At 41.6% G+C, this 26605-nt stretch overlaps 1 protein-coding gene across 1 annotated transcript in view; it reads right to left on the bottom strand.

Moving 5' to 3' along the window:
* Positions 1 to 12741: 12741 nt before the first annotated feature.
* Positions 12742 to 26605, bottom strand: part of lrig3 (leucine-rich repeats and immunoglobulin-like domains 3) — a 29315-nt gene continuing 15451 nt past the window's right edge. Inside the window, exons 4-19 of the mRNA XM_038294240.1 lie at positions 23950 to 24084; positions 23728 to 23871; positions 23498 to 23641; positions 23281 to 23424; positions 22256 to 22399; positions 18962 to 19042; positions 18817 to 18888; positions 18300 to 18371; positions 16990 to 17153; positions 15968 to 16303; positions 14961 to 15242; positions 14399 to 14875; positions 14168 to 14326; positions 13742 to 13882; positions 13406 to 13660; positions 12742 to 13331 (exon numbers count right to left, since the gene is read on the bottom strand). Coding sequence (XP_038150168.1) covers positions 13111 to 13331; positions 13406 to 13660; positions 13742 to 13882; positions 14168 to 14326; positions 14399 to 14875; positions 14961 to 15242; positions 15968 to 16303; positions 16990 to 17153; positions 18300 to 18371; positions 18817 to 18888; positions 18962 to 19042; positions 22256 to 22399; positions 23281 to 23424; positions 23498 to 23641; positions 23728 to 23871; positions 23950 to 24084 — 2971 coding nt within the window. The 3' untranslated portion in view covers positions 12742 to 13110. The remainder of the gene's footprint in view (positions 13332 to 13405; positions 13661 to 13741; positions 13883 to 14167; positions 14327 to 14398; positions 14876 to 14960; positions 15243 to 15967; positions 16304 to 16989; positions 17154 to 18299; positions 18372 to 18816; positions 18889 to 18961; positions 19043 to 22255; positions 22400 to 23280; positions 23425 to 23497; positions 23642 to 23727; positions 23872 to 23949; positions 24085 to 26605) is intronic.

The raw sequence follows: 26605 nt of genomic DNA, 5'->3' as shown, positions 1-26605 counted from the left end.
TTGTTTTTTAAAACCGTCTAATTCTGGATAAATCAGATCAGACTTTCCGTATAGCTCTCACCAATGATTGGCAGGTTCATTCCTTTAGGATCATTAGCAAATAAAAAGGAACATCTTGGTTTTAATAAGCAGGTTAACAAACTCAGACTCAAATCCTAAACTCGGAATTGATCCAGTCTAAGTTTCGAAACTCTGAGTTTTTCGATTCATAAAAGCTGCTATGAAATAGTTCAATCAACTCGGAGTAGGTCCGCTCAGAGTTTAACACGAGCGTAACAATTATGAAAAGCAATTATCAGTGGATCCCTGACTCAACGGGTCGCCATGACAACAGGAAACAGGAAGTGCCTATTTCACTCCACTGGAACTAGATAATTTAATCAAGAAATAAAAAAATAAGAATGTGTTTAAAAGACAGAGAAACAGCCGTACAGCTGCAGAGGAGAGGAAGATGGAGAAGGAGATTGCTGCTTGAGTTAATGAGTAAGTTTCTATTAAGCTAACTATGGCAGGCCGTTTTAACATCTATTAAAAGCACTCTCCTCTCTGTTGCTCCAGTTGTAGATCACTAAAGTAAGATTAGGTGATCTAATTCAGCATATAATAAACTTCCTTTCGTGCTGCATTCAGGGTCCCTAGAATTTATCGCTTCCATAGAATCAGCTTCAACCAGCTGTGTATAAAGTGCAGTTTCCTGTATTTCACAGCACCCTCCTTCCTGTCATATTCCATATTCCATTTGCTATAAAAAGCTGTCTTTCTCTCTCCTTTCGTCGCATTAGAATAATTTTACCCCACACCATCATCGCCCTGATTATTACTTCTGCTACAGCTTGGCAATCGATTAGAGAATCTAATAAGACAGTGGAGAAAATGGGCAACAGCCCACATGTAGAGATTTAGAAAGACCTCCTTTATTAACAGGCTAAAAAGCTGCAACAGAACTGCAACAGTTATGTGGCAACAGCTTTGCTGTGGATTTGACTTTCCAGAGTTGCTGAAAGTCGCTTCTGCTGCAGGAGTGTGGAGCTGAGAAATCAAAATGTACCCTTTCAAAAGCAAACTACTTCTCTGCATTTCAACCTGAGATACTTTTCATATTAAACTGAATTCAGTTTATTTATATAGATTGGTTCAAAGTTTTCTATAAAGGGAAAAAACTGCTAACTGTATCCAGTCATTGACTTTGCAGGATCCTCCCCTCCTGAAAGAGCGAGTAGAGACAGAAAGCAATCACTGTCGCTCGTCTCCAGCAATCCCTCAAAGCAAGCATGCAAAGGGACTGAAGTTCTATAGGTGGTTAAGTCCAGGAAATACACATTTAACAGCTGAGCTCTGAGCTGGTTTTCATGCCAAAGAGATGGAAGAGAGCAAATCCAGTTAGTCACAGTCAGAGAAACAGGACTACACTGGAAAACAGGCCGAGCTCCAACATCTAGAAACAAAGGTGTTGATGGCAGCAGCACAGCTGATATTTCTCTCTAGGATGGAGTCACAGCCAAACAGGAACAGACCAGATGAAGCTACTATGAGAAAAAGCAGAGAGAGCAGAACGTTAGAGATTGAACTAACAGATTCTGCAGAGTGGGAGAATAGAGATAGAATGAAGCAGAATGATGACAAAGGGGTCCCTATGTCCTCCAGCAGTCTAAGCCTATAGCAGCAGAACTATAGAGATAGCTCAGGATAACCTGAGCCACCCTAACTAGAAGCTTTATCAAAAAGGAAAGTTTTAAGCCTAGCCTTAAAAGTAGACAGGGTGTCTGCCTCACGGACTAAAACTGGTAGTTGGTTCCACAGGAGAGGAGCCTGAGAACTAAAAGATCTGCCTCCCATTCTACTTTTAGAAATTCTAGGAACCACTAGTAAACCTGCAGATTGAGAGCGAAGTGCTCTGTTAGGAACATAAGGAAGGAGGATTTTAAATTCTATTCTGGATTTAACAGGAAGCCAATGAAGAGAGCTAAGAGCTAAGATTTTGTTTTTCAGTTTCAACTCATTGTGGATCTATGTGGCTCTATAGAAGGAGCCTTTCAACCCTTTCCAGACTAATAAGTGTCGATGACTTTGTATCTTAGCTTGAATATCTTTTTAAAGTGACATGAAGTGTTGGTGCTGGGATCTGGAGGCTTGTCTACCTTTCTCCACCAGAGGGCACCTGAGATCTTCCTCCTGAGGGCGTGAGCTGACTTCTACACATCTGTTTCCCATCTGCTCATCTGGAGGCCTTCTTAAAGGAATAGTACACCCAAAACATGATTAGCCTTCATTTTCTACTCACCCCCATGCTGAACAACACTCTGGAGTACTTTTTTGATATCTCAAATGCATCTGGAGATCTGGGAGGCTTCTTGCTGTCTGCTGACATTCAAATAATGGAGGTCTATGGTGACGAGGCAGAAAGGTCCATAAAAGTCCACAAAAAGCGTGTCAATATTCCTCCATACTGCTCGTCCAATGTATTCCAAGTGTCCTGAGTGGGTAGCGTCCAGAATTTACTCGAAACGAAGTCATTTAGAATGTTTTTAGAGCATAAACAGTAGTGTATAGGATTTCCTGAAAGCGAGCACATGCGCGTTCACGACGCTACGGAAACCGCGGCAGACCAAACCAGATGAAAGTGCGCATTCAGCGTCTGCTCTGCCGATAATGCAAGCGTAGAAGAAGAAATGTGCTGTTTACCTGTCAGCTTCTTGCTGTCAGCAGACAGCAAGAAGCCTCCCAGATCTCCAGATGCATTTGAGATATCAAAAAAGTACTCCAGAGTGTTGTTCAGCATGGGGGTGAGTAGAAAATGAAGGCTAATCATGTTTTGGGTGTACTATTCCTTTAAGGAGGAGGAGGCTGACACTTCCCTGCCAGAGTGTTTGCCAGTAATGATACCAGCAAACTTGAGCCAGCTAACTCTGATCTGTTTCTCTGATTTTTGTGAACTAGTCTGACTCTGTGTTCTTCTGCCTCTCAGATCCTGACTTATCTGGATATCAGTCAAATCCTGGAGAAAACAATCGCTGCCTGGAACCTGCCTGTCTGCCCTTCGCCTCAGCCTGCCGATCAGCCTTTGGACTCTCAAGGTCCCCCCCCCCTGCCGGTAGAATATCCTCTGAGCAAGTTTTAACTCAAACCGCTGTTCAACTGCAAGTTTCCTGGATCCTCTCTAACCGATCTGTCCTCCTCTAGTTGCTTCCCTCCCGTGACCAGCCTGACGAACCAAGACCCCGTTCACATTTCACTGTAACTTTGTAAATAAACCTTTTAACTTTTTCCCTGTCTCCTGAGAGTGTTTCTGCATGTGGGTTAGACGATAAGACCCCAACATGACAGTTTTTGAGTCTCCAGGTCAGGCAGCTAACAGGCCGATGTGTCAAACTTTTTCAAGCTGCAAGACGTTTTTTCGGCTCATCGAAGGTAAATGATGAAGCAAAACTTTTCAGGACCACATCCATGAAAGAGAACATGGTCACTGGGCAGGAAAATAATAAATAAGGCCGGGATGACTCAGGACTCCTGGACGGTGCTAAAGTTTGAAGTCGCCTGCAGATACAATCTTTCCTCATTGCTCCAGAGAGTCTGATTCATAGCTTAGTCTGAGTCTGGCCTGTTATAGGCTGGGCCTTTTTTCTCCTTTCGGGGGGTGTCAGCTTTAACGACGACTGATTTAACTCTTCAGATTTACATAGAATTAGTCTCAGCGGAGCGCTGGGTGGGACAACAGAGGCTAATATATTGTTCCTCAGTAGAAACCAGAGTGGGAGGGCTTTTTTTTTTCTGCTGTTTTATGAGCCGTCAGGTTTCCACCTGTGCTGACACGGCAGAGATTTTACAATAGTCCTGAAAGAGTTACAAGCAGAAATACCAATGCTTTTTTCCCTTTCTTTTTTTCTCCCTCTTTTACTGGAAGGGTGGGGTGGGGGGGCCTGCAGTTATTGTGGAACATTTGTCAGGCAGCCAGTTGCAAGAGCAAAGCCAAACGCTTGATTTATGGCAACATCTGCAAGATGCAAGGCTCTTGTGTATGCTTTCAATCACAGAAGGAGCCTGCGCCTGGATGGGAGACTCAAAAGAACTGGTCTGATGGGGGTTTCATGGAATCCATGCTGGGAATCACAAAGATGGCCGCTGATGTGAGCGTGTTATACGGCCGTGGGATCTCTCCAGCTCAGGGTTTACACATAATTACTTTTATCAGCCATCTGATACGCTCCAACATTTGAAGGTAATTCTTGATACTGGGAAGTCTAACATCTCAGGAGATTTCCTCTGCTTCAGTACAGAGAGCAGAGAGCTGTTTCTAACTGTGATGACAATAAACATCTGTCTGTATGTCAGCACATCTGGCAATAATGAAAGCAAATTAGCTTCAAAATTCAGAGTGTCTGGCAGGGACATAAGGCTGGGGCACGGTAAAGGCATTGGGCTCATCGTCCCAAGACCAAGGAGATTAGAGCGACCTGAGACCCGTAGCTCTGTCGGTCATTACCGGTTTGCAAGAATGGTTCACTTCCTGTCTCATTTGGCTGGACACAGAATCAAAGCGGGGGGAAATGATCCTGCCCCCGAGCCAGAAGTGCACAGAAATCACAGAGCGACAGACTCAAGACGAAAACATCCTTCAGAAGTGGAAACGCTTCAGTGCCACAGTCACTTCTTATGCCACAAATGGTTTTATAGTTGCAGCAATTTCAGAGACTTTCCTAAACGGAGTAAATAAACCATTGTTAGGGGGGGAATTACAGCCGCCTGCCTAATTGTAACATGCAGAGCTTAGTGAAGTGTAAAACCTCGCCTTTGAGTGGAGAAGGACATGTTAGAGAGTTTGTCTCCACCCAACCAGACCTACTGAACAACACTTACCATGAAATCCGTATATCTGATTTTTTTTTTCTTTTTTGTAATGATGAGGGAAATAATTTAATATAGAAAAACTTAAAATATAAAGTCAGAATTCTGCCAAAAGTGCACACATGTAATCAATACTGATCCAAGCAGTTTTATCTAATGAAAAGTCCGCTCATATTCAGAATTCAAACCTCTGAGAGTTCTTTAAATACGAAATATGAACATACTGTTGAATAAATAGTCAGTGTTTTTAATTCAGAGTAATTTTCATGTGAATGTGCTTTACTGGAGGCATCCATGTTTGTCAAAGAACACTACTGCCACCTACTGGTTAGTGACGTCACGGTGCGGTATCGGCTGTTGATCAAGTCCCAGTGCTGTATCTGGTGTTTGTCATAACCAGAGGTGGAAAGAGTACTAAAAAATTGTAACTGAGTAAAAGTATCTTTACTTTGCCTAAATTCTACTCAGAGTAAAAGTAAAATTACCCATCTCAAAATTTACTCAAGTAAAAGTACAAAATTACTTCATTTAAAATGTAATTTGAGTAAAAGTTGCTTAGTTACTTTGAGTTATTTAATGCAAAAAAAGGATGAGTCATGAATGGAATTGAGCACAAGGTGTTTTAATCGATTGCAAGGCGTATTTCAGTGACATCCACACTGCAAAAGATCATCTGGGCTAAGGAACATACTTCCTCACAGTCAGAGATGGCAAAAGTACTCACTTTCCGTACTTGAGTAAAAGTACAGATACTTGTGTTAAAAAATACTCTGGTAAAAGTGGAAGTACTGATTAAACTTCTTTACTCAAGTAAAAGTAACAAAGTACAGGCTTGTAAATTTACTTAAAGTATAAAAGTAAAAGTAGAAACCACTTTTTTCATGCCGTTGCCTACATTTTAAATGGATGTCTGCCAATAGGACTAGATCTCCGTTGTGTTCATTTACAATCATCTCGTCGTCCATGCTACTATGCTAACGCCACCGCCACCAAGCTGCAATGATTTGCCGCCAATGAATACCGCCGAATCTGTCGATTCATCTTGTAGCGGTGCGTCAAATGCAACGTAGATTCCCATCCAATTAGATTGAATTTGGTATTGATGACGTGAAAAATAATAACGGTAACTCCATTGAAATGATTCAAAACTAAAGTAACGAGACAATTTTCTAAAATGTAAGGAGTAGAAAGTACAGATATTTGTGTAAAAATGTAAGGAGTAGAAGTAAAAAGTCGCCATAAAAATAAGTAGTAAAGTAAAAATATCAGAAAAATCTACTTGAGTACAGTAACGAAGTATTTGTACTTTATTACTTCCCATCTCTGCTCACAGCACAAGGACAGTCACAACCTGAACCATAAAGTGCAAACTATTTTCAAACCTACTGTCCAACAGACAACATCATGATAGGAATAAAGAAATTTAAACTGCGTTTTAAAGTTTTCAAAATGCACACAAAATTAAATGCCCAAAAGATATCAGAAATCAAACTAAAACGCAACAGTAAAGTAACAAAAGTAATACTTCTTCTTCTTCCTCAAAAACTTATTTTTTACAGATTTAAAAACTTCTAAAGACGAGGGAAAAAATATTGATACATTAAAATATCCCAATATCTTCATATGCTGATATATTGCCATTTAAAAACACCATATCAATCTCTTTTACTAATGAAATATTGCTATATGTCATCGTTATGCTACGAAATCCCCCGAAAATTCACCAAATGTTGCCATATTTTTATATGTTGATCTATTTTACTAACAAAATCTCACTTTAAAAATCTATTTGATATCAGCGTATGAAAATATATTTGAGTATATTATTTTTCAAAGTGTCAGAAATGGATAACAAAACTGCTATTTTCAATGACTACTTATTTTTGTCCAGCTTTAACATCAGTATCGATATCGGTTATCGGCTACATGAGTTTTAAAATATCGGCATATCGGATATCGGCCAAAATCCCAATATCGTGCATCCCTAGTAATATTAGGAGAAAATGTTATATGAGAATTAAAACGTTTCCAGAATAGTCAAAGTTATTCTGTACAAGTACAAAAATCAACAAATTATGAATATAAAGTATATTCTGGGATTAAAGTCCCTCTGATGCTGTTTTAGTGTCTGATTCTAACAGCAGATTTGCCACATTCAACATGGCGGACGCTTTGACTCATCCGCATCATAGGCAGACCCCGTCCAAGGAGACATCTACATAGATAATATCTATGTTCTTTACTGCCAGCACTATTTTATAGCACATATCATGGAGTCCGCGGCCTCATTGTGGCTTCAGTGTGCTGACTGTTTCAGATATTCGGACCGAGCTTTAATATTTAAGGATTTACTCTTCCTCCAACATTTTTTCCTCATTTTACTCTTTCTTTTTGACGTTTTGTTTTGATCCCATTTAGTTTCCATCAAGGAAAGAATGCGTTTGATGAAAATGTGAGTGAAATATTTCATCCACTACTCTTTAGAACCCGATACCAGCCTTTGGAGCAGTCCTTTGTACCTTTATGTTACGTTCTCACTGTTTAGACGATTTAACTGTATAAAAAACAAATCCAAAGGCCATGATCAAAAGGTGTTTTGTTGCACTGATGATGCATGTTGCATAGCTTTCCTCATCTCCCAGCCCTTGCTCTTCTGCTCTGACATCTGTTTTACTTACATCTCCTTGTTCATAGTCCATTGTTGACCTCACACAATGTTCTTTTTTAGAAAATTCATCTCAAAACAATGTGCAGCTCTTGTAAATACCACCACAATGCCTTAAACAAGGAGTGTAATTAGAATCCTCTGAGTTGATCATTTATCTCTCTGAAATCCCTGCTGGTCGTTGGAGTTCATGATTGTTGGTACCGAGATAAGACGGAAAAAATGGACCGGACCTTGATTGTTGCTTCAGTCGCTGCACGGCAGCTGTTCTCCAGGTGTTTGGATGTGTGTGGCTGAACCATCTTGTCTTAATGGCGGCCTCCTCGAAGAATTGGCAGGACTTCCAACGCCCTCCCCACCCCTCGTTCCTTTAAAACAGACCAAAGGCACACAAACCACTCAGCCAGCAGCATGCTGAGGAGGTGTACCTTAACATTACTCAGCCAGAAGAGATTGCTGAAAAATAAAATGAAAGCAAACCTTTTTGTTTCTCTTAACACCAAAGTAACTGTAATAGATGGTCTGGTTAAATCCCCTCCCCCTCCAAGCTGCTGGCACCGCCATAGTGAATTTAGCCGTTTTCGTAAACACAGCTCCACTGTGGAAGACTTGAAGCCGCAAGACATGTTCCAAGTGCAAGTTTCAACAGCTAGGCCCTTTGCACAAAGCACACCGTTTTTGCCCTCATGCTGAAAAGGGGGGGGAGGCCTGAAACAACAATCCACCAGGCGAGAGCGGTGGGGGGGGGGGGGGGGGTGCAACAGGGAGAGGAATGAGTCACACAGCAAACATAGCCTGGGCTAAGGTACATTATACCACCATGTTCCAACAGCAATTAGTGGCATTACCTGAAATTATACGTAATGATTCTAAGCTGTGTTTAATCGCAGCCACCTTTATTAATAGAACCATAAATAACGGTAGTTAGAAGAACTAATTTGCTGGTTGGTAGCCTCCAAAAATTCTATTTAAATACCTGTTTCCCTTCTGGGATGATGGCCATGCCGAGCAGCTGAAAAAGTGGACATTCCTTACTTAAAAAACAAGATTTCATCTAGAAAAGTTTTTTATGGAGTTTTGTTTCACAATTGTTGGAAGCAAAGAACGTGTTTTGTAAAAAAAATCCATAAATTAAACTTTGAAAAATTTACTCTCCCAGAGAAAAAAATGGAGAGTAACTTGACTGTATTTTTTAAAATAAATCCTTTTTCATAATAAGTTTTACTAATTATACTCTTATGCTGCTATAGGCTTAGACTGCTGGAGGGCATAGGGACCACTTTTCATCATTCTGCTTCACTTTATCTCTATGCTGATGATACCCAACTATATCTGTCTATAATCCAGATGAAGCTAACCCATTACATAGATTACAGGCATGTCTGAAGACATAAAAACCTGGATGGTTTCTAGAATTTCCTTCTTTCATCTGAGGAATATTGCAAACATGAGAAATCTCCTGTCCAGGGGTGATGCTGAGAAACTAGTCCATGCATTTGTTACTTCAAGGCTGGACTATTGTAATTCTTTACTATCAGGAAGTCCACAAACTGTAGTTAAAAGCCTTCAGCTGATCCAAAATGCTGCAGCCAGAGTTCTGATGAAAATGAAAAAGAGAGATCATATCTCTCCTATCCTGGCTTCTCTTCATTGGCTTCCTGTTAAATCCAGAATAGAATTTATATCATATAAAGCCTTAAATGGCCAAGCTCCATCTGATATCAGAGATCTGATTGTTCCTTATGTTCCTAACAGAGCACTTCGCTCTCAATCTGCAGGTTTACTAGTGGTTCCTAGAATTTCTAAAAGTAGAATGGGAGGCAGATCTTTTAGTTCTCAGGCTCCTCTCCTGTGGAACCAACTACCAGTTTTAGTCCGTGAGGCAGACACCCTGTCTACTTTTAAGGCTAGGCTTAAAACTTTCCTTTTTGAGCTTATAGTTAGAGTGGCTCAGGTTATCCTATCTCTATAGTTATGCTGCTATAGGCTTAGACTGCTGGAGGACATAGGGACCCCTTTTCACTCCATTTTCCAGTGTAGTCCTGTTTCTCTGACTGTGACTAACTGGATGTGCTCTCTTCATCCTCTGACATGGGAGCTGGTTTGGAGCTCGTCTGCCTGGCTGTGTGTTTCCTGGACGGGGCACTGGACACTGAATCTGGTTCTGCTTCCTGTTCAAAGGGAGTTTTTCCTCTCCACTGTTGCTACAAGCATGCTTAATGTGAGGGATTGCTGAAGAGTCAATGAGTCGATGTAATCAACTGGTTTTCCTAAGATAGAAAACTTTGCACCAATCATTAAAACGACTGATAATAAACCTTTTTCTTTCTGATAGAAAGGAGAGTTTGCTGAATCCATCTGAGTATAACTGTCTCTTTATAAAAAAAGCAAAGACTGATAGAGATAAAACTTCCACTAACTTTGAAGTGTTTTCTTTTGTTCTAATAGAAAGGACACTTGGTCTGGTTTTTATTCTCCTCCATATTTTCTCCCACTAAGAATTCTCTCATTTTCCGTTAACCAGTCCCTTCAAACACAGTCGTTCTGTTTTGCTCTATGTTTATCTGACCAGTTAAAGGTTATTAGCCTATAAAAGAAAATAGGTTTTTGTTCTGCTTTAGTGTGGAAGTCCTGCAGGTTTAGAGGTTTTCTAGCTTCAGCACAGCTGATTCTCATTATTGCAGTTTAATAGCCCGTTAATCAGCTATCAATTAAAATCAGCTGTGCTGAAGCAGGAGAACCTCTCAAACCTGCAGGACAGCGATCCTCCAGGAACCATTTTGGGCATTCCCGCTCTAGAACAGACTGAGGTTCTGCTCCTATAGTAACATTTGTATAATCGGTGTCTTTTCTAATGAAAGTACTCCCCGCCCAGTGCCTCTGACTTTAACCGTGTCTCTTTCTGGGAAGACGCCACCACTACAGCTAAAGCTTCCATGAACCTTGCAGTTTCTTTGTATTTCTTTCTATAGAAAGGACACATGGCTCATTGTTTATTCTCTTCCATTGTTTCCTGAATTGAACCACTATCAATGCTCCAGCTTAAATTATCGTAACCATTCCCTTTAAACTTTCCAGTAGTACTCTCAAAGTACTATTTATTTGCATGGATCTTTCTAATCGGAAACACAGATGAACGGAGCTTTTTATTTTTGGTTCCTGCAGAAAGTGCACCTGACCTACAGATTCTTTTGTACGATTTTTTTGTTTTACTTTCCTACCTGAAGTACCTCCTGCTCAGTGCTTCTGTGTTTATCAATGTTTTTGGAATGACTATGACCCGGATGACTGAGAACCTTTAGCATTATATTGACTCCATTTTGGAAAGGACACCCTGGGAATAATGTAAGAGTACGAGAACCTGCTTAGGAAACTTGCAGATTTTAGGAACCATCTTTGTTTCATGAGAACTCAATGACTCCCCAATACCAAGAGGTGGACCTGTTCATTAGGCAGAAGTGTCAAGTAACAAAGTACAAATACTTCATTACTGTACTTAAGTACACTCTTAAGGCATCTATACTTTATTCCATTACTTATTTTTCTTCCTACTTCTGACTTCATTACATTTTCACACAAATATCTGTTCTTTCTATTCCTTGCATTTTTAAAACAAACGTTACTCGTTACTCTTGGCTTCGGTTTAATAGACAAGCGCACCCTTTCTGAGGCTGTCGTTCTATTGGCTGGAAAGGTTGCTAGGCGACGATCCGATCCAATCTGAGAGAGAGCAAAAAAAATCCGCAAGCAGAGCCTACGGGTTTGCGAGCGTATCTGAGACTCGAGCAAAAGAAGGAGGCAAGCGAGAGGAGAAAATATCTGTGCAAGAAGCATTAAATCTGAGAGAAGAAACAAAGATTTGAGAGAGAAGAGAAAATATTTGAGAGAGAGCGCATGTTTGGAGTGTGAGCATTATAAGTTTTGAGTGCAAGAAGATGAAATTCTTTTCTCAAATTGGAATTATGTGCTCTTGCATTATGGCAGGATAATTCTTACATACATGACAAACGTTTATCGATGTCTATGACCTAGCCTAGCCTAGCCTACCCAACTGTAGGGTGACCAGATGTCCTCTTTTTCCCGGACATGTCCTACATTTCAGACTAGGGTTCTCAAAAGTATCGATAGTTAAAAAAGTATTGATACTAAAATGTTGTATCCGGATACGATACTCTCTAACTCTCAGCTTAGTGCTTTTTTAAGGTTCACATTCAGTTCTCAAAAATTAAATGTTGAACATGGGTCAATACTCATTAAAACCTTAAAGTAATCAAAAGTAATTAGTGGGGATGCACGATATAATCGGCCCCCTATCGGTATCGGCCTTAAAACTGAATATCGGACATCGGCCGACCGACCGATATTTAACCCGATATTTGATCAGCTTCTGAGTTTCTAAAGTCTAAAAAAAATAAATAAATACTACTTCTTCTTCTTCCTCAAAAACTTCTTTTTTACAGACTTAAAAACTTCTAAAGACGAGGGAAAAAATATTGATCCATTAAAATATCCCAATATCTTCATATGCTGATATATTGCCATTTAAAAACACCATATCAATCTCTTTTACTAATGAAATATTGCTATATGTCATCGTTATGCTACGAAATCCCCCGAAAATTCACCAAATGTTGCCATATTTTTATATGTTGATATATTGACGCGGTATCGATCTATTTTACTAACAAAATCTCACAAGAATTTGCAAAATATCACGAGAGTTTGTAACAGAACGATGAAATTTCACGAGATTTTGGAAGTAAAATAGACCGATACCGCGTTTTTAAAAATCTATTTAAGTATAATATTTTTCAAAGTGTCAGAAATGGATACCAAAACTGCTATTTTCAATGACTACTTATTTTTGTCCAGCTTTAACATCGGTATCGATATCAGTTATCGGCTACATGAGTTTTTAAATATCGGCATATCGGATATCGGCCAAAATCCCAATATCGCGCACCCCTAGTAACTAAGTTACATTCGTTTTTAAAAGTAATCGACAAAGTTACACTACAATTATATTTTAAACAAGGTAACTTGTAACTGTAACAAGTAACTTACCCAACACTGCTTATGACTGAATTAAACTGTTTTAACTGAACAGGTTTGATTAAAACCAGATTTAAAACTGACACTACTGTTGGTCTGTGCTGTTCTGGGATAACGGTAATCTTGTTAATCCCAATCTGAAACAGATCAAATCTAAACAGGGATTAAAAGAAGCACAGTTAGGATTATTACCAGCACATTTTTTTTTATTGTTAACATATGTGCAAAACACTGCTTTAATCAAAGCGCACATAAATGGAAGATGCTTGGCTGCAAAGTATCTGTACAAAAACAAGTAAGCAAAAATAATCAAATCTGTTTATAAACAATTTACAAAATATAATAAACTTTATATAAACATGTAAATATTCATTTATGTCATCATCAGCAAAATAACCGCAGCTATTTTGCACGAAGCTGTCCTTTACATTCATTGTTGCACGTTTCAGACATCCTTTATTGCCAAGGTTTCCATTCAGTGAGGTAGAAAGGTTCCGGTTTTTTTTACGTTCTCTTTGGTTCTCCTCGTGAAAAACAGGACGGCCGACCGGCTAGGAGCTCGTCCTCGTTTGTGGGAAATGATCGGTCCTGCAGCTGTCAAAAGGCTGCTCATAGACGCTGCTGCCTTGTTCTGACGAGTCCTTGTGTTCCAGGTCCGAGTCGACGTCCAGAGCAGAGTACAGATTCTCATGAAGAGTTAATCCATGATGCGTGACGGATGGCGGGACGTAAACATCCTTGTTCGGAGTCCAAGGAGCTTTCCCAAATGTTCCTACAGGACAGGTTTAGACGTTAGACCGAAGCAGAGGTCATTGTGATGAAAAGCCAGCGGCCTGAACAACTTACCCATGAAAGTGTTGCTGGTAGAAACGCAGTTCGGAGGTTTTCCACAATCAACGGGTTCCGCCTCATCAAGCGACGGCTGCGGGTGTCCCTGTTCAGACGGGGAGCCTGGACTCGAGCCGCTGTCCGGATGCTGCAGCCCGAGGGAGGAGGAGCAGAGGTCCAAATGCTCGAACGGCGAGTACTCCCTCTTTTTGGGTTTAGTCAGGCTGCCGCTGTAGGACTCCATGGAGACCGGCTTCTGGTAGGCGGGAAAACCTGAGGGGGAAACGGGCAGATGTGACATCACTTCCTCCTCTAAGACGATTGAACCGGGACGGGATGAAGAATTTCACCAACCTGGGAAGCCGTCAGACGGCTCGCTGGGGTAGATGCCGTCCTGACAGAGCAGCGAGCCGATCGGACCTTGGTAATGGCAAAGCAACGGATCGATGGCCGCCTGCATGTCGGCTTCACTTCCTGTGTCCAGCTGGCAAAGACCTACCAAGGTTAAGACATGGTGCCCGGTTAGGATTTCAATCAGTTTTTCCTTTTTGATAAAGCTTATAGTTAGAGTGGCTCAGGTTATCCTGAGCTATCTCTATAGTTCTGCTGCTATAGACTTAGACTGCTGGAGGACATAGGGACCCCTTTTTCATCATTCTATCTATGCTCTCTCTTTTAATTAAGTGAGTATAAAGTGACCTGAGATGACATGATGTGAATTGGAGCTATAGAAATAAACTGAATAGAGCTGAATGGAAGAAGGAAAGGCCAGCGTTGTACCGTTCATGTCTTTGGCTTGAAGGTAGAAGCCGCTGTAGGACGACGCCAGGTACTGATGGCTGCTGCCACTTTCGGACGGGATGTAGGCGTCCTGTCGGTCAGCCAGAGTCCCCTGGGAGGACAGGTAGCTGGGAATGTCCGCAGGCAGGTTGGTCTCGTCTAAAAGCACAAAGAAACGAATGAGTCAGAGTTCGGATGCCTGGACGATCCTACAACCAGGCGTCCACTGACCCGTATTGGTGACGCTGCAGTCCTCGTTCCGCCGGCGGGTGTGGTAGATGATGACCACCCAGACCAAGGAGGTTCCAACTACACAGCAGACCACCGCTATGATGACCACTCCCACTGTGGCCCACCCATCGTCAGCCGCTCCCAGTCCCCCGCCCATGACCAGCCCAACGCCGCCCTGCGCCGCCGAGTCACAGTTAGGGTTCGGAAGGACCGCCAGGCGGACGTCGCCTCTCTCCGTTCCCAGGACGTTGGACATCTCGCAAGTGTACTTCCCCGCGTCCGCCTCTGCAGCGTCGACCACGATGAGGAGCTGGTTGGCAGCGGCGAAGAAGTGGCGCTCGGTTACCAGCAGGGGGCTGTCGTCTTTGGTCCAGTTCAGCCTGGGAGGAGGGCTGCCACCGGCGATGCACTGGAGGACGGCCGTCTCGCCTTTAACCACGGTGCGATCGAGGAGTGGCCGCAAGAAATGGGGGGTTTCTGCAAAAAATACAGGAACGGGTTAAACGATGAAAGAATCTCTAGACGGAAAATGTCGGCTCCAAACGTGAGCAAACTTTCTCACCGAGAACCGTGAGAGTCGCGTTGGCAGAAATGGCTCCTGCTGTGTTCTGAGCGGTGCAGCTGTAAACGCCGATGTCCTCCGTTTTGACCCCCACGATGAAAAAAACGTCGTCCTCCGGCATGACGTGCATGCGGCGCTCGCGGGCGGCGGGGAAGTCGGTGCCTCCGTCTTTCTGCCAGGCGATCTGAGGTGAAGGGTGACCGGTGGCGGCACATTCCAGCCGCGCCATCATCCCCGCCCGCACCGTCAGGTCCATTGGCGTTTTCAAGAAAGAGGGAAGTACTAAAAAAAACAGAAGAGGGAGTATGGAATGAAATTTATTCCATTATTTTTGCAAGCGAAAAACATGTTTGAAAATCGATATTTAAAAACAACAAAATTTTGAATCCAAAATTAAAAATTTGAAAACAATTTAATTTAAAAAAGGCTTGGAGAGTAACTTAGCTGTATTTTTATTTTCTTTTTTTTCGTTCACATGTATTTTTACCTTATTTTGTTATTTCTTCCAAAAAATGTTGACAATTAGTATTTTTTCAATCTTTCTCTCTTCAGTAATATTTATTAACAGATTATTTATTTATAAATATTTATAAATATATAAATATTTATAATTATTTATTTATTTTTTATTATTATTTATTCTTCAGATACAGTATTACTATTGCATTATTTTGATTTGCGTTTTATGTTTTTTAAGAATCTGAAAAGAATGCAATCTGTAAAACGCAATCTGATAAACTGAAATTTGTAAAAAAAAAAAAAAAAAAAAAAAAAAAAAAAGGAAAATATAAAATTTGTAAGTTTTTTTGAACTTTAAAATTCTGCAAAAACAAAAAAGTTAGTGAAATAAAATCAAATGAAAGAATTACAAATAGAAATTTTAATTTCTGGATTGCATTTTAAAAAATGTCCATGTTTAATATATGTTCTTTGTTTGCAACAATAACGGAATAAAAAGTCACTCCATACCAGAGACACAGGTAACCGTCATTCTATCTCAGGCTTACTGTTGACGGTGAGCCGGGCCTTGGTGGAATACGACGAGCCGAAGTGGTTGGAGATGACGCACTGGTACCTCCCCTCGTCAGAGAAGTCCACGTTCCGCAGCTGCAGGGTGGTGGTGTACTCCGTCACTTCCGTCTCACTTCCCGCATCGCCCTGCGCCCGGAGGTGCGCCTGGCTGTGGATCTCTGCGTCGTTCAGGACCTCGTTGTCTTTCTTCCAGGAAAAGTTCATGGGGGAGTCACTGGAGCTTGCGGCAGAACAGACGAACGTCACGTTGGTTCCTTTGAGAGCCGACTGCGTCTCCGGCTGCACCGTAATCTTGGGTTTTGGGAAGTCATCTGGATGCAGAAGGGAAATCATTTCGTTACATATTTCTAACTCAAATCATTAAAGAAATTGGAAACAAAACTATGGAGTGATTTTTGTGCCGTTATTGTTGCAAGCAAAGAATCCATGCAAATAAAAATAGAAAATGTAATCCAGAAATAAAACTTTGAAAATGTTTAAATTGAAAAGGTTTTGAGAGCAACTTGTCTGTTTTCTAAGATTATATTTTTTTGTCTAATTCATTTCTCATATAATTTTTCTGACACAGATTTAATTTTTACACGTTTTAGATTTCTCTTTTTCAGATAAACTTTCATGAATTTATCCTTCTTTTCAAATCATGTTTTCCACATCACTTCACTTCTTTCCATTGGACGTTAGCAGAAATATTCTTATTGGTCCTATGGAGTGAAAATAATTTGATCCATAAAATGAAATTTCAAGAGGATGCATTTTTAACAATAAAAACTACTTTAAAAATAATTGAAAACTGCATAAAAAACTAAATTTGAGAAATCAGCAAGGTTACTCTTAAAAGGATCACATCTATTTTAAATCTCCGTTTACAAAACTTTGCATGCAAAAATAAAGGAACAAAATTCTCTCCAGAGTTCTACCCAATCCGATCCAAACTAAACGGCTATTTCTGAGCTATTAATGCTAAGTCAGGACCTCCAGCTGAATAAAAAACGCTCACCGCACACAAACTCCTCCTGGCGCACAGAGAACACAGTCCTGCCCTTCAGCATCTGTGGGTGGGCGCAGCTGGCATTGATGGAGGGCAGGAAGGTTTGCTCTGCCACCCAGATGGGAAGCCACTTCAGCTGGCAGTCGCAAAGGAGGCTGGAGGTATTCAGGTGCCTACGAGGAGGAGAAAACAGCAACAAAATGCATGAATTTACTCACATGCTTCATTAATCCAACAGTTAAGAAGGAGACTGTTTCCTATAAGCAGCTGAATCAAGATATTTCAGTATAAATAAGAAAAGACAACCTATCTCTCCTTTAGTTAAAGATCAGACTTTTGCTATAATGTATCGATTCTGACCTTGAAAAGAGAAAAATATGTCTGATCTAAAGTCAGGCAGAGAAAATAGATTTTCTTTTCTGCTGCATGGATGAATGCATTCAGAAAAAAAAGATGTCATTAAAATTGCTACATGATGGAAAAGGCACAGGTATGGAGTTGATTTTGTTTCAATATTGTTGCAAGCTAAGCTTATGTTTAATAAATCGCAATTTGAACTCATCGGATATAGAAAACTTTTGTAAAAGAAGCTTCGCGGTTTTCTCAGATTTTACTTTTTCAAATTTTTTCCTTTTCACATTTCTTTTTTAATAGATTCTATTTTTTTTTTTATGATTTCTGTAATTCATATTACGGTTTAGACATTGCATCCTTTTTGTATTGAGTGTCCCAGATCATATTCTCTTCACCTCAAGCTGAAAAATCTAAAGCCTCGGGCTAACGCGCATTTTGCAAACATGGGTCGACCCGTTAAAAAAATGTGGCTCCCTACCCACTGGCTAATAAAGCCGATCTTTTTTAGCCATTATGTTAAGGGTAAAAGATGCTCTTGATGCACACTTTGACCAATAAAACGATGCTAACATCCATGCAGGAAGAAGTGCGTATTCGGAAGATAATATGATCTGGAAAATCCATGATACTCAATCTGGAAAAATGAAACTTAAAATCTAAAATCCGGAAAAAAGGAAAATAAGTTTTTCACAAAATAACACTCGAAAATAATCCAAAAACAAAAAACAATCTAAGAGCAAATTTCTCTTCCCTGGATGGCATTTTCTTCCGTTTTAATTTATCCAATGTTCTTAGCGACAATAACGGAAAAGAATTCACTCCATACAGAGTAAAGTTTGGCATAGGCCTGAACGATGAAGTCACCAGCGTGTGGTGCCGACTTTCCCAGCACACCATAATGAATTAGACCTGGTGTGCTGGGCAAATAAAAAAACAACGAAGCTCTGTTGAAACTCGACACTTACAGCTGCTGAAGGTTCTTCATCTGGGAGAAGGCGTTTGCTTGGATGGACATGATGCCATTATTGCTCAGATCTCTACGTGGAGACAAAGAAAAAAAGGCATCAGCTCTGATTAAGAGTTTTTTTTTTGCAGATGATTTAAATAGTTAATAAAAAGTGAAAAAACATAACAAAAAAAAACCAATAAAGGTCCTGGCAATGGATGGCTGCGGTAATGAAAAGAGGCCAGACTCCGAGCTGCTTTGAGCTCTGGCATCGGCACTAATTGGAATCAAATGTAGCTCTGAGAGAGTCATAAACAGACCGAGTTCTCTCCACCTCGTCTCGCTTTGAGATCGATATATCTGCCTCACATGTAAAGATGCTAATGGCAGCATTTCTTTCCTGACTCCACATCAAAGCAAAGGAACAGAGAACAGTCTGGATGCACGGTTCAAGCAGGAACCCGTCTATGATTCAGTACGCTTTGTTTGGAGCTCAGACTCTACAAAACAATCAATGAAACGGGAAGCCGACTCACAGATGCTGCAGCTCATCCAGGCCTGAGAAGGATTTTTTGGTCACCGAGCGAATCTGGTTCCCCTGCAGGAATCTGGAAAACAGGCTGGATCAGTTAACAAGTTTGTTTTGAGCTTTATTATTGCAATTTAATATAATAAACTCACAGTGTTTTCATCTTTTCGAGTGCAGAAAACGGTCCATTCATGTCTTCAATGGTCCAGGAGATTTCATTATTCTGGAGATCCCTTTAAGTAAAATAAAAAACCCAACTTTAAAGCAACTGAGCTTGCAAATAAAAGTGTATTCATGAGTGCAAAGGAAATGTCTACACATTAAGTTTTTACTCAAAGTGGTGCCTTAAAAGGGAAACCCCTTTCTGGTCAACATGGCGCTTTTAAGTTAGCAACCGAATTTTTGGGTTGTGCGAAAACGAAACACAACAAAAGAAGCTTGTAAATCTCACTCAATGGCATCGACAGAACTAATCGCTGACAATGAAGGGATTATGTGCTTTTATCTGTGTACAACATGGCAGAGTTGTGAAGAAATATTGTTATTTCTTCAACATAAATACCATATGTCAGCAAAAGGTCCAAAGTATGAAGATAAGAACGCGTAAGACTACGGACATTTTGAAAAAAACCTAATCGAGTCTAAGATAGCATTAGAGGCTGCATTTAAGCTATCACCTTCAAATTCAGCATGAATTTTAAAATCTCCTACTATAACAAACTTGTTATTATTCGACACTAAATCAGAAGGTAAAGACCTGATAGATGATCTAAAATTACTAACAAAAGAGATTTTGCTGCTTTAAAATTTGGATGTGGGAAACTACAGGTTGAATGTTCAAAAGAGTTGTAAATATTAACCGGCATTGGACTACCGTAATCAAACTATATTTAAAAAAAATGCTGCTACTACTCCCCCCCTGCCCAGAATTTCTGGGCATATGATAATGTAAATAGCTGAAGGGAGTTGCTGTCGTATATTTCTGCCGTCAGGTTTCTGTGAGACAACTTAAATTCATTTGATTATTACAAATCAGGTAATTACTTAAACTGTTTGAAGTGAGAGATCTTATGTTAATTGTTTGTTGTTTTGGAACTTTCATTACATTTCGTTACAGAAGTGTTACTTTTTTTTTTCAAATTTAGTTTTTCCTCCCCACTGTCGCTACAAGCATGCTTAGTGTGAGGAATTGCTGAAGAGTCAATGAGTAGACGCAATCAGCTGGTTTTCCTTAGATAGAAAACTTTGAATCAATCTGACTGGATGATCTGGTGAACTGGAAAGTGACCTGAGATGACATGATGTGAATTGGAGCTATAGAAATAAACTGAATAGAATTGAACTGAATTTAGCAAAATACTTTAAAATGACTTTGCTGTACCTTGGCATAATATGTTAAATGTTTCTATCGTATTTCCAATACCGATTTGTTATTTTAAAAAATGTACCGTATTTTCCAGACTATAGAGCACATCACAGTATAAGCCACGCCCCCCAAAAAACCAAAAACAAACAAAAAACGTACATATTATAAGTCGCACTGGGCTATAAGCTGCTGATATCTACTGAACTGTCTCCCACCAAACCTGTAGGGGGAGCTCTACATTTAGCCCCTGGAGTAGGGACAAAGAAGAATGCTAGCTCCCGTTAGCCTGTTAGCTAGCAGCAGTAACAGCTTCTACTGAGAGATGGAGCTTCATCAGCTTTTTATTTCAGCTCTGCAGGCGATGAACACAGTCTCTTCATCGGTTCAGCAGCTTTTATGTGGCAAATAATGTCAAAATGAGAGAATTTGTTCTCGTCGTTCCCGCTGCTAGCATATCGTTGTGCTAAATGAAAATTAGCCCCTTATTCTTCATTTCCAACTTGAACTTCCCGCTCTGGCGGTTATGTAACATCCACAGAAAAGCCGTACCTTCTTATAAGCCGCACGGCACAAAACGGGGGAAAAAAGTAGCGGCTTATAGTTCAGAAAATACGGTAGTTTTTTTTGAAAATGGCCTCTTAGGCTACGTTCACACTGCAGCCTGAAGTGACCCAATTCTGATTTTTTTGCCCATATGTGACCTGTATCTGATCTTTTTATGACAGTCTGAACGACACAGATCTGATTTTTTCAAATGCGACCCAGGCCACTTGGATATGTGGTCCTGAATCCGATACGTATCTGATCTTTTCAAATGCGACCTGTGTCTGATCTTTTTATGACAGTCTGAACGACACAGATCTGATTTTTTCAAATGCGACCCAGGCCACTTGGATATGTGGTCCTGAATCCGATACGTATCTGATCTTTTCAAATGCGACCTGTGTCTGTACGGCCAGGTCGCATTCATCCGACCTACACGTCATTGATACTTGGCTTCGACTCCGCACCCACACGCTTCTCTGTACGGACGTTGCTAGTACTGCCCCACAAAACGCCATTGCAAGAAATCTGGCTCTCTTTCTTTTTGATCTTCTTAAAAAGATTTCGTTCGTAATGTGCCTGCTCCTGTTGGAGAAGAACTTAAAGAACGCAATATACGCTGCGGTGTTACGAGTCATGTTTACTTCCTCAAACACTGAGGACGCTTGCTACAAGTGACGTCATCGCGTCCTCGAGTGCGCATGCGGGACACTTCGGTTGAACGCTTTCAGTTCACACAGTAGATCACATACAAGTCGCAAATACTTGGAAGTGTGAACGGACACGCAAAAAAATCAGAATTCACAAAAAAATCGGAATTGAGCATTAAGGCCTGCAGTGTGAACGTAGCCTAAGTCACCCAGTGTTTCAATATCAGCTCAATAATGAAGCAACAAAATTCACTCCGTACACCAACAGTTTAGCCACATGAACTAACCAGGCTCTGAAATGTTTTTTTTTTGTTTTTTTTAAGAAAACTCAAATTGTAAACCTTCCCAATATTTACAGAAAAAAAAAAAAACTCATCAAGTTTACTAAAGAGCCGACAATTTCACAGAAAAAAAACCCTGCCTCCTTTGATCGGCTGGCTGATTTATGGGCTTCAAACAGTTGCTTTGCTCCTCAGCATGCTTGGCCATGGCTGATTGAGATGGAGGAAGGGTGTGAGTGTGCGCTTTCATGTCACTGTGTATTGGGGGGGGTGTCTGAAGCGATACATGTGCACCTAGAAGCACACCTGCCCTACGGTGACCTCAGCAGCACCGCTCACATTTGGTTCTAGTTAGCCTCCACCGCGAAATTAGCTTTTCTGTGGGAAGGGGGGGTCGGGTGGGTGGTGAGACAGCAATCTGAGCAGTGAAAGGATGGTGGCGGTGAGGATTATAATCTACTTCACAACCCCAAAGCAAATCTAGCAGAATATTTCCCCTCCAGCATAAGGATGAGTTAGCAGCACGGCTCGGCTAGCATACGAGGGCTGGCGGTCTGTAGCTGCGTCTCATAAAAACACACTTAAGGTAAACGTAAAGAAGCTTACAGCATCTGCAGGTTGGGGAGGCCGCGGAAAGCTCCGCCGGCGATGAAGCTCACACGGTTGTTTCCGACGTGGAGCTGGTCCAGCAGGCTGAGGCCATCGAAGCTGGACTCTTCCAGCCTGGACAGGTGGTTGGAGGACAGGTCGCTGCAGGCCAGGAAAACAGTGAGAAAGATCAGAACGGATCGGAAGCCTCAACGTTTAAATATGCTTTAACACCCAGCTGCACCACAGTCTCATGCTTCTACTGCCGTGCTTTATAGTGAAAACGTCTATACTTTTTTTATTCATCTTATGGAGGAAAGTCTGTCACATTTTTAAAGTTAACACTCCCAAACAGCAGTGAGTGTAAAAATAAGTCTATAAAGGCAGAATGAAAATACAGCAACAATCATTCTGGTTTCTGAAAAAGTTTGAAACTTTCTTTAAATCAATTCACATTAAAAACCGCTTTCTGTCAGTTTGTCTCACTAAATATGAGCCATAACTATTAAACGTTTGGGTTAGGGATGCACGATATTGTGATTTTGGCCGATATCCGATATGCCGATATTTTAAAACTCATGTAGCCGATAACCGATATCGATACCGATGTTAAAGCTGGACAAAAATAAGTAGTCATTGAAAATAGCAGTTTTGTTATCCATTTCTGACACTTTGAAAAATAATAAACTGAAATATATTTTCATATGCTGATATCAAATAGATTTTTAAAACGCGGTATCGATCTATTTTACTTTCAAAATCTCGTGAAATTTCATCGTTCTGTTACAAACTCTCGTGATATTTTGCAAATTCTTGTGCGATTTTGTTAGTAAAATAGATCAATACCGCGTCAATATATCAACATATAAAAATGATAACTTAGTATACACCTATCTTAAATTAATAGCCCCCCCCCCTCTCAGGAGAAAACTCCACCAGCCGCCACTGGTTGAAACGTTTCTGTGAAATTCGTGGTTTTTTAATGTGGAAGATTTGATTTTCTGAGCCTATCAGGAATAAATGCTCGATGGATGCGGACTCACAGCTTGCTGAGCTTCTGGCAGCACCTCCAGGTGTCCGGCTGGATCCTGCTGATGGCGTTGTGTTCCAGGTGGAGCTGCTGCAAAGCCTCCAGCCCATACAGCCACCCTTTGCTCACCTCCGTCAGGTTGTTAAAGCCGAGCTGCCTGTAGCCGAACACAGGTCAGGGTTCGCTTTATGAAATCACGTCTAAAGGAAATCAGCCCAGAGAGAACTTACAGGACTTCCATGTTGCTGAGGCCAAAGAAGGCTCCGTCCATCAGCCCAGAGAGGCGGTTCCTCTGCAACTTTAAGGAGCGCAGAGTAGGTAGGTCCTGGAAGGTCAGGCCCTCCACCCGACGGATCTGGTTTCTGCACAAATCCCTGGGAAAAAACAAAAAATTTAAAAAACCCTCTTTGTTTAGAGGGGCAAACGTCCTGCAAACAGTCTGTAAGAAGAAGGAGCTTACAGATGCTGCAGGTTGGGCAGCTGGAAGAGCCGAGCTGGGATACTGGAGATCCGGTTATGGCTGAGTTCTAGGACCTGCAGAGTCCCGGCCAGGTTGGCGGCCCAGCCCAACTCCAGTGACGAGATACGGTTGTTGCAGAGGAACCTAAACGGATGAACAGGAGCTAGCTTAGCATACATTCTAATATGCATTACATTTACAAAACAAAAAAAAAAAACTCACAAGTTCCTGAGAGGCAGAGCGGGGAAGGAGTCCATCTTTATTTCCACTATTTTGTTGTTGCTGAAGTCGAGTGTTTGCAGGGAGGAGAAGGACCGGAGCCGCTCCTCTGAGATCCCGCTGATCCGGTTGTTTGCTCTGAAAACACAGACGCCATTACTCCAATAACGCTGATATCTGACCACGGTTTCATGCAAACAGGCAAGTCCTCAAATTCCACCGCAGTATGAAAAAAAAAGTCAACCCCTCACGAACGCTGCCACCCAACATGAAACCCTCTGACATCACGTTTCTAAGCTAATGCTAGGTGTATTTATCGTAACAGGCAGCTAATTGTCCAATATGACTAACGTCGCTGCTCATCCCATCAAAACAGCCCCAGCTTTAGCCATGTGTTATTTTGTTTATAAGGTAATTACCAACAAGGTATTTAAAAAAGTTACCCGCCAATTACTTGGCTGATGAATCCCGTTCCCTCAGTGAAAGCATGCCTCAGCAGAGGCCAGCAATTTCCTGAGCTGCACGCCTCCTAAATTGCAGTGCAGGGACTGCTTGGTTATAAACAGAGCTGCACAGTGCCCTCTTTGTGAGGGGGGAGAGAGTGGACGGGAGGGAGGGAGGGAGGGAGTCCCTCCAGTGCTCCAGACTACAGGCCCCGTTTCAGCGGCGGCGGCGCTTTGCAGCGTTTGGACTTATTTTATGGAGACAAACACGAGGAAAGGAGATTTCCTGATTAATTTATGTCTCGATTCTTGATAAAAAAGGTGCCATTTAGCTGCATTTAAACATCCTTTTTTTGTCCCCTCTAAATCAGAAAAAGAAAACATCCATCCATTCATTTTCTGTCACGCTTATCCTGAGCGGGGTGGCGAGGGGGGCTGGTATCTCCAGCCGTCTACGGGGTCGACCCTGGAAAGGCCGCCGGTCCATAAGGACACCTAAGGAGGATCTAGAGAAGCCAATTAACCTAACAGTCAGGTTTTTGGACTGTGGGAGGAAGCTGGAGTACCCGGAGAGAACCCACACGTGTTCAGGGAGAACATGCTAACTCCATGCAATAAGACCGGGAATCAAACCCAGAACCTTCTTGCTGCAAGGCAGCAGTGATATCCACTGCACCACCGAGCAACCCAATAAAAACATTAATAGAAGAGAAAGAAACATTAATAATAATTATTTTGGGAGTAGTTTCCTTATCTGTACCTGTTACTTTTACTTAATTTGTAATTTTGTGAGTAATTCTTTTGGATAACCTTACTTACAATTTTTAAACAAAATTCTATTCAGTTTATTTCTATAGCTCCAATTCACATCATGTCATCTCAGGTCACTGGATATAGATCCAGATCATCCAGTCAGATTGGTTCAAAGTTTTCTATCTAAGGAAAACCAGCTGATTGCATCGACTCATTGACTCTTCAGCAATCCCTCACAGTAAGCATGCTTGTAGCGACAGTGGAGAGGAAAAACTCCCTTTGAACAGGAAGAAACCTCCAGCAGAACCAGGCTCAGTGTGAGCGGCCATCTGCTGAGGCCGACTGGGGTTCAAAAAATTAGATATTAAACTATAAATATTGTAGCTAATTGAGGTTCTTTATCCTTTCCTTAGCGTTTTTCAGGTCTGTGCTACAAACTGCAGGCAGCAGGATAATAAAAGCCAACATATTCTGCCGGCAGGTTTCTACATTTGAAGTTAATTTAGTCGTTAATAAAGTGTTTCAGAGGAGTGATCATAGCGCTCTGCATCAGCAGTGCTGCGTCTGACTCCCTGCCAGCTCCCAGATCAGCTTCTCTCATTGGTTGATGAGGCGCGTCCAGAGGATAAAGTTCCATTTTTCCAACTCCAGCAGCTGCTGCTCTAGACGCTGCAGGACCTTTTGCTGCACCTTGATGCGACTTTGCATGTAAGCTAGCTGCTTCTGCTGCTTGCAGTCTGTATGTAGCATGAAGCCGGGCGTACGCTGTATGATTTTTTTTCTCTTTTCGGGGTGACTTTCCAGTCATGCAAGAGTTTTTCAATCGGGCTGACTTTCAGCCCGGTGGTGTGTAGGGGTGTAAATAATTATCGTTTCGTATCGATGCATCGGTCCAACAGCCGACGATCCGATGCATCGACACGTCCACAAGAGAATCGATTCATGTTTTTTTCCTCCGGTCTATTTTTATCCATTTACTCCTGGGTGTAATTCTCCTCCCGTGCTGCGGTGGCGCTAAACCTATTTTGCCCTCCTACCTCGCTTCCTGGTTATACTCTTACAGCAGTGTGTCGCAGTGAGCTTGATGCAGACATTTTTTATTTATGCTCAGTATTGAAGCGTGGTCTGAGCTACACGCTGTGGGTCCAGATACGGCCGAGGCGGCGAGGAAGTGGGGGCGAGTTTAGTCCGACGACGGAGGGACATGAGGGCCAAAAAGAGCGGAGATCCAGATGCAAAAAGGGTCCCAGCGTTCTCGCGCACCTCGCTCTTCTAGCGGGTCAAACTTCACGAGTTGTTTTCCGCAATTTTGGACATAAAAACAAAACAAGCCGGCCTCCTGTCTGCGGCGCTGTCTGCGGTCAGCTACAATCTGGGAGAGGAGCAGCGGAGTGTCAGCAGAGGGGGCGGGGCGTCTGGAGCCGAGGTATTGCATTGAACTCATTGCACTGATTCTCTGCAGT

Source organism: Cyprinodon tularosa, unplaced genomic scaffold (genome assembly GCF_016077235.1).
Source record: "Cyprinodon tularosa strain WSP-4 unplaced genomic scaffold, ASM1607723v1 ctg337, whole genome shotgun sequence".
Classification (NCBI taxonomy): Eukaryota; Metazoa; Chordata; class Actinopteri; order Cyprinodontiformes; family Cyprinodontidae; genus Cyprinodon; species Cyprinodon tularosa.
This window is presented reverse-complemented; position numbering and strand designations above follow the sequence as displayed.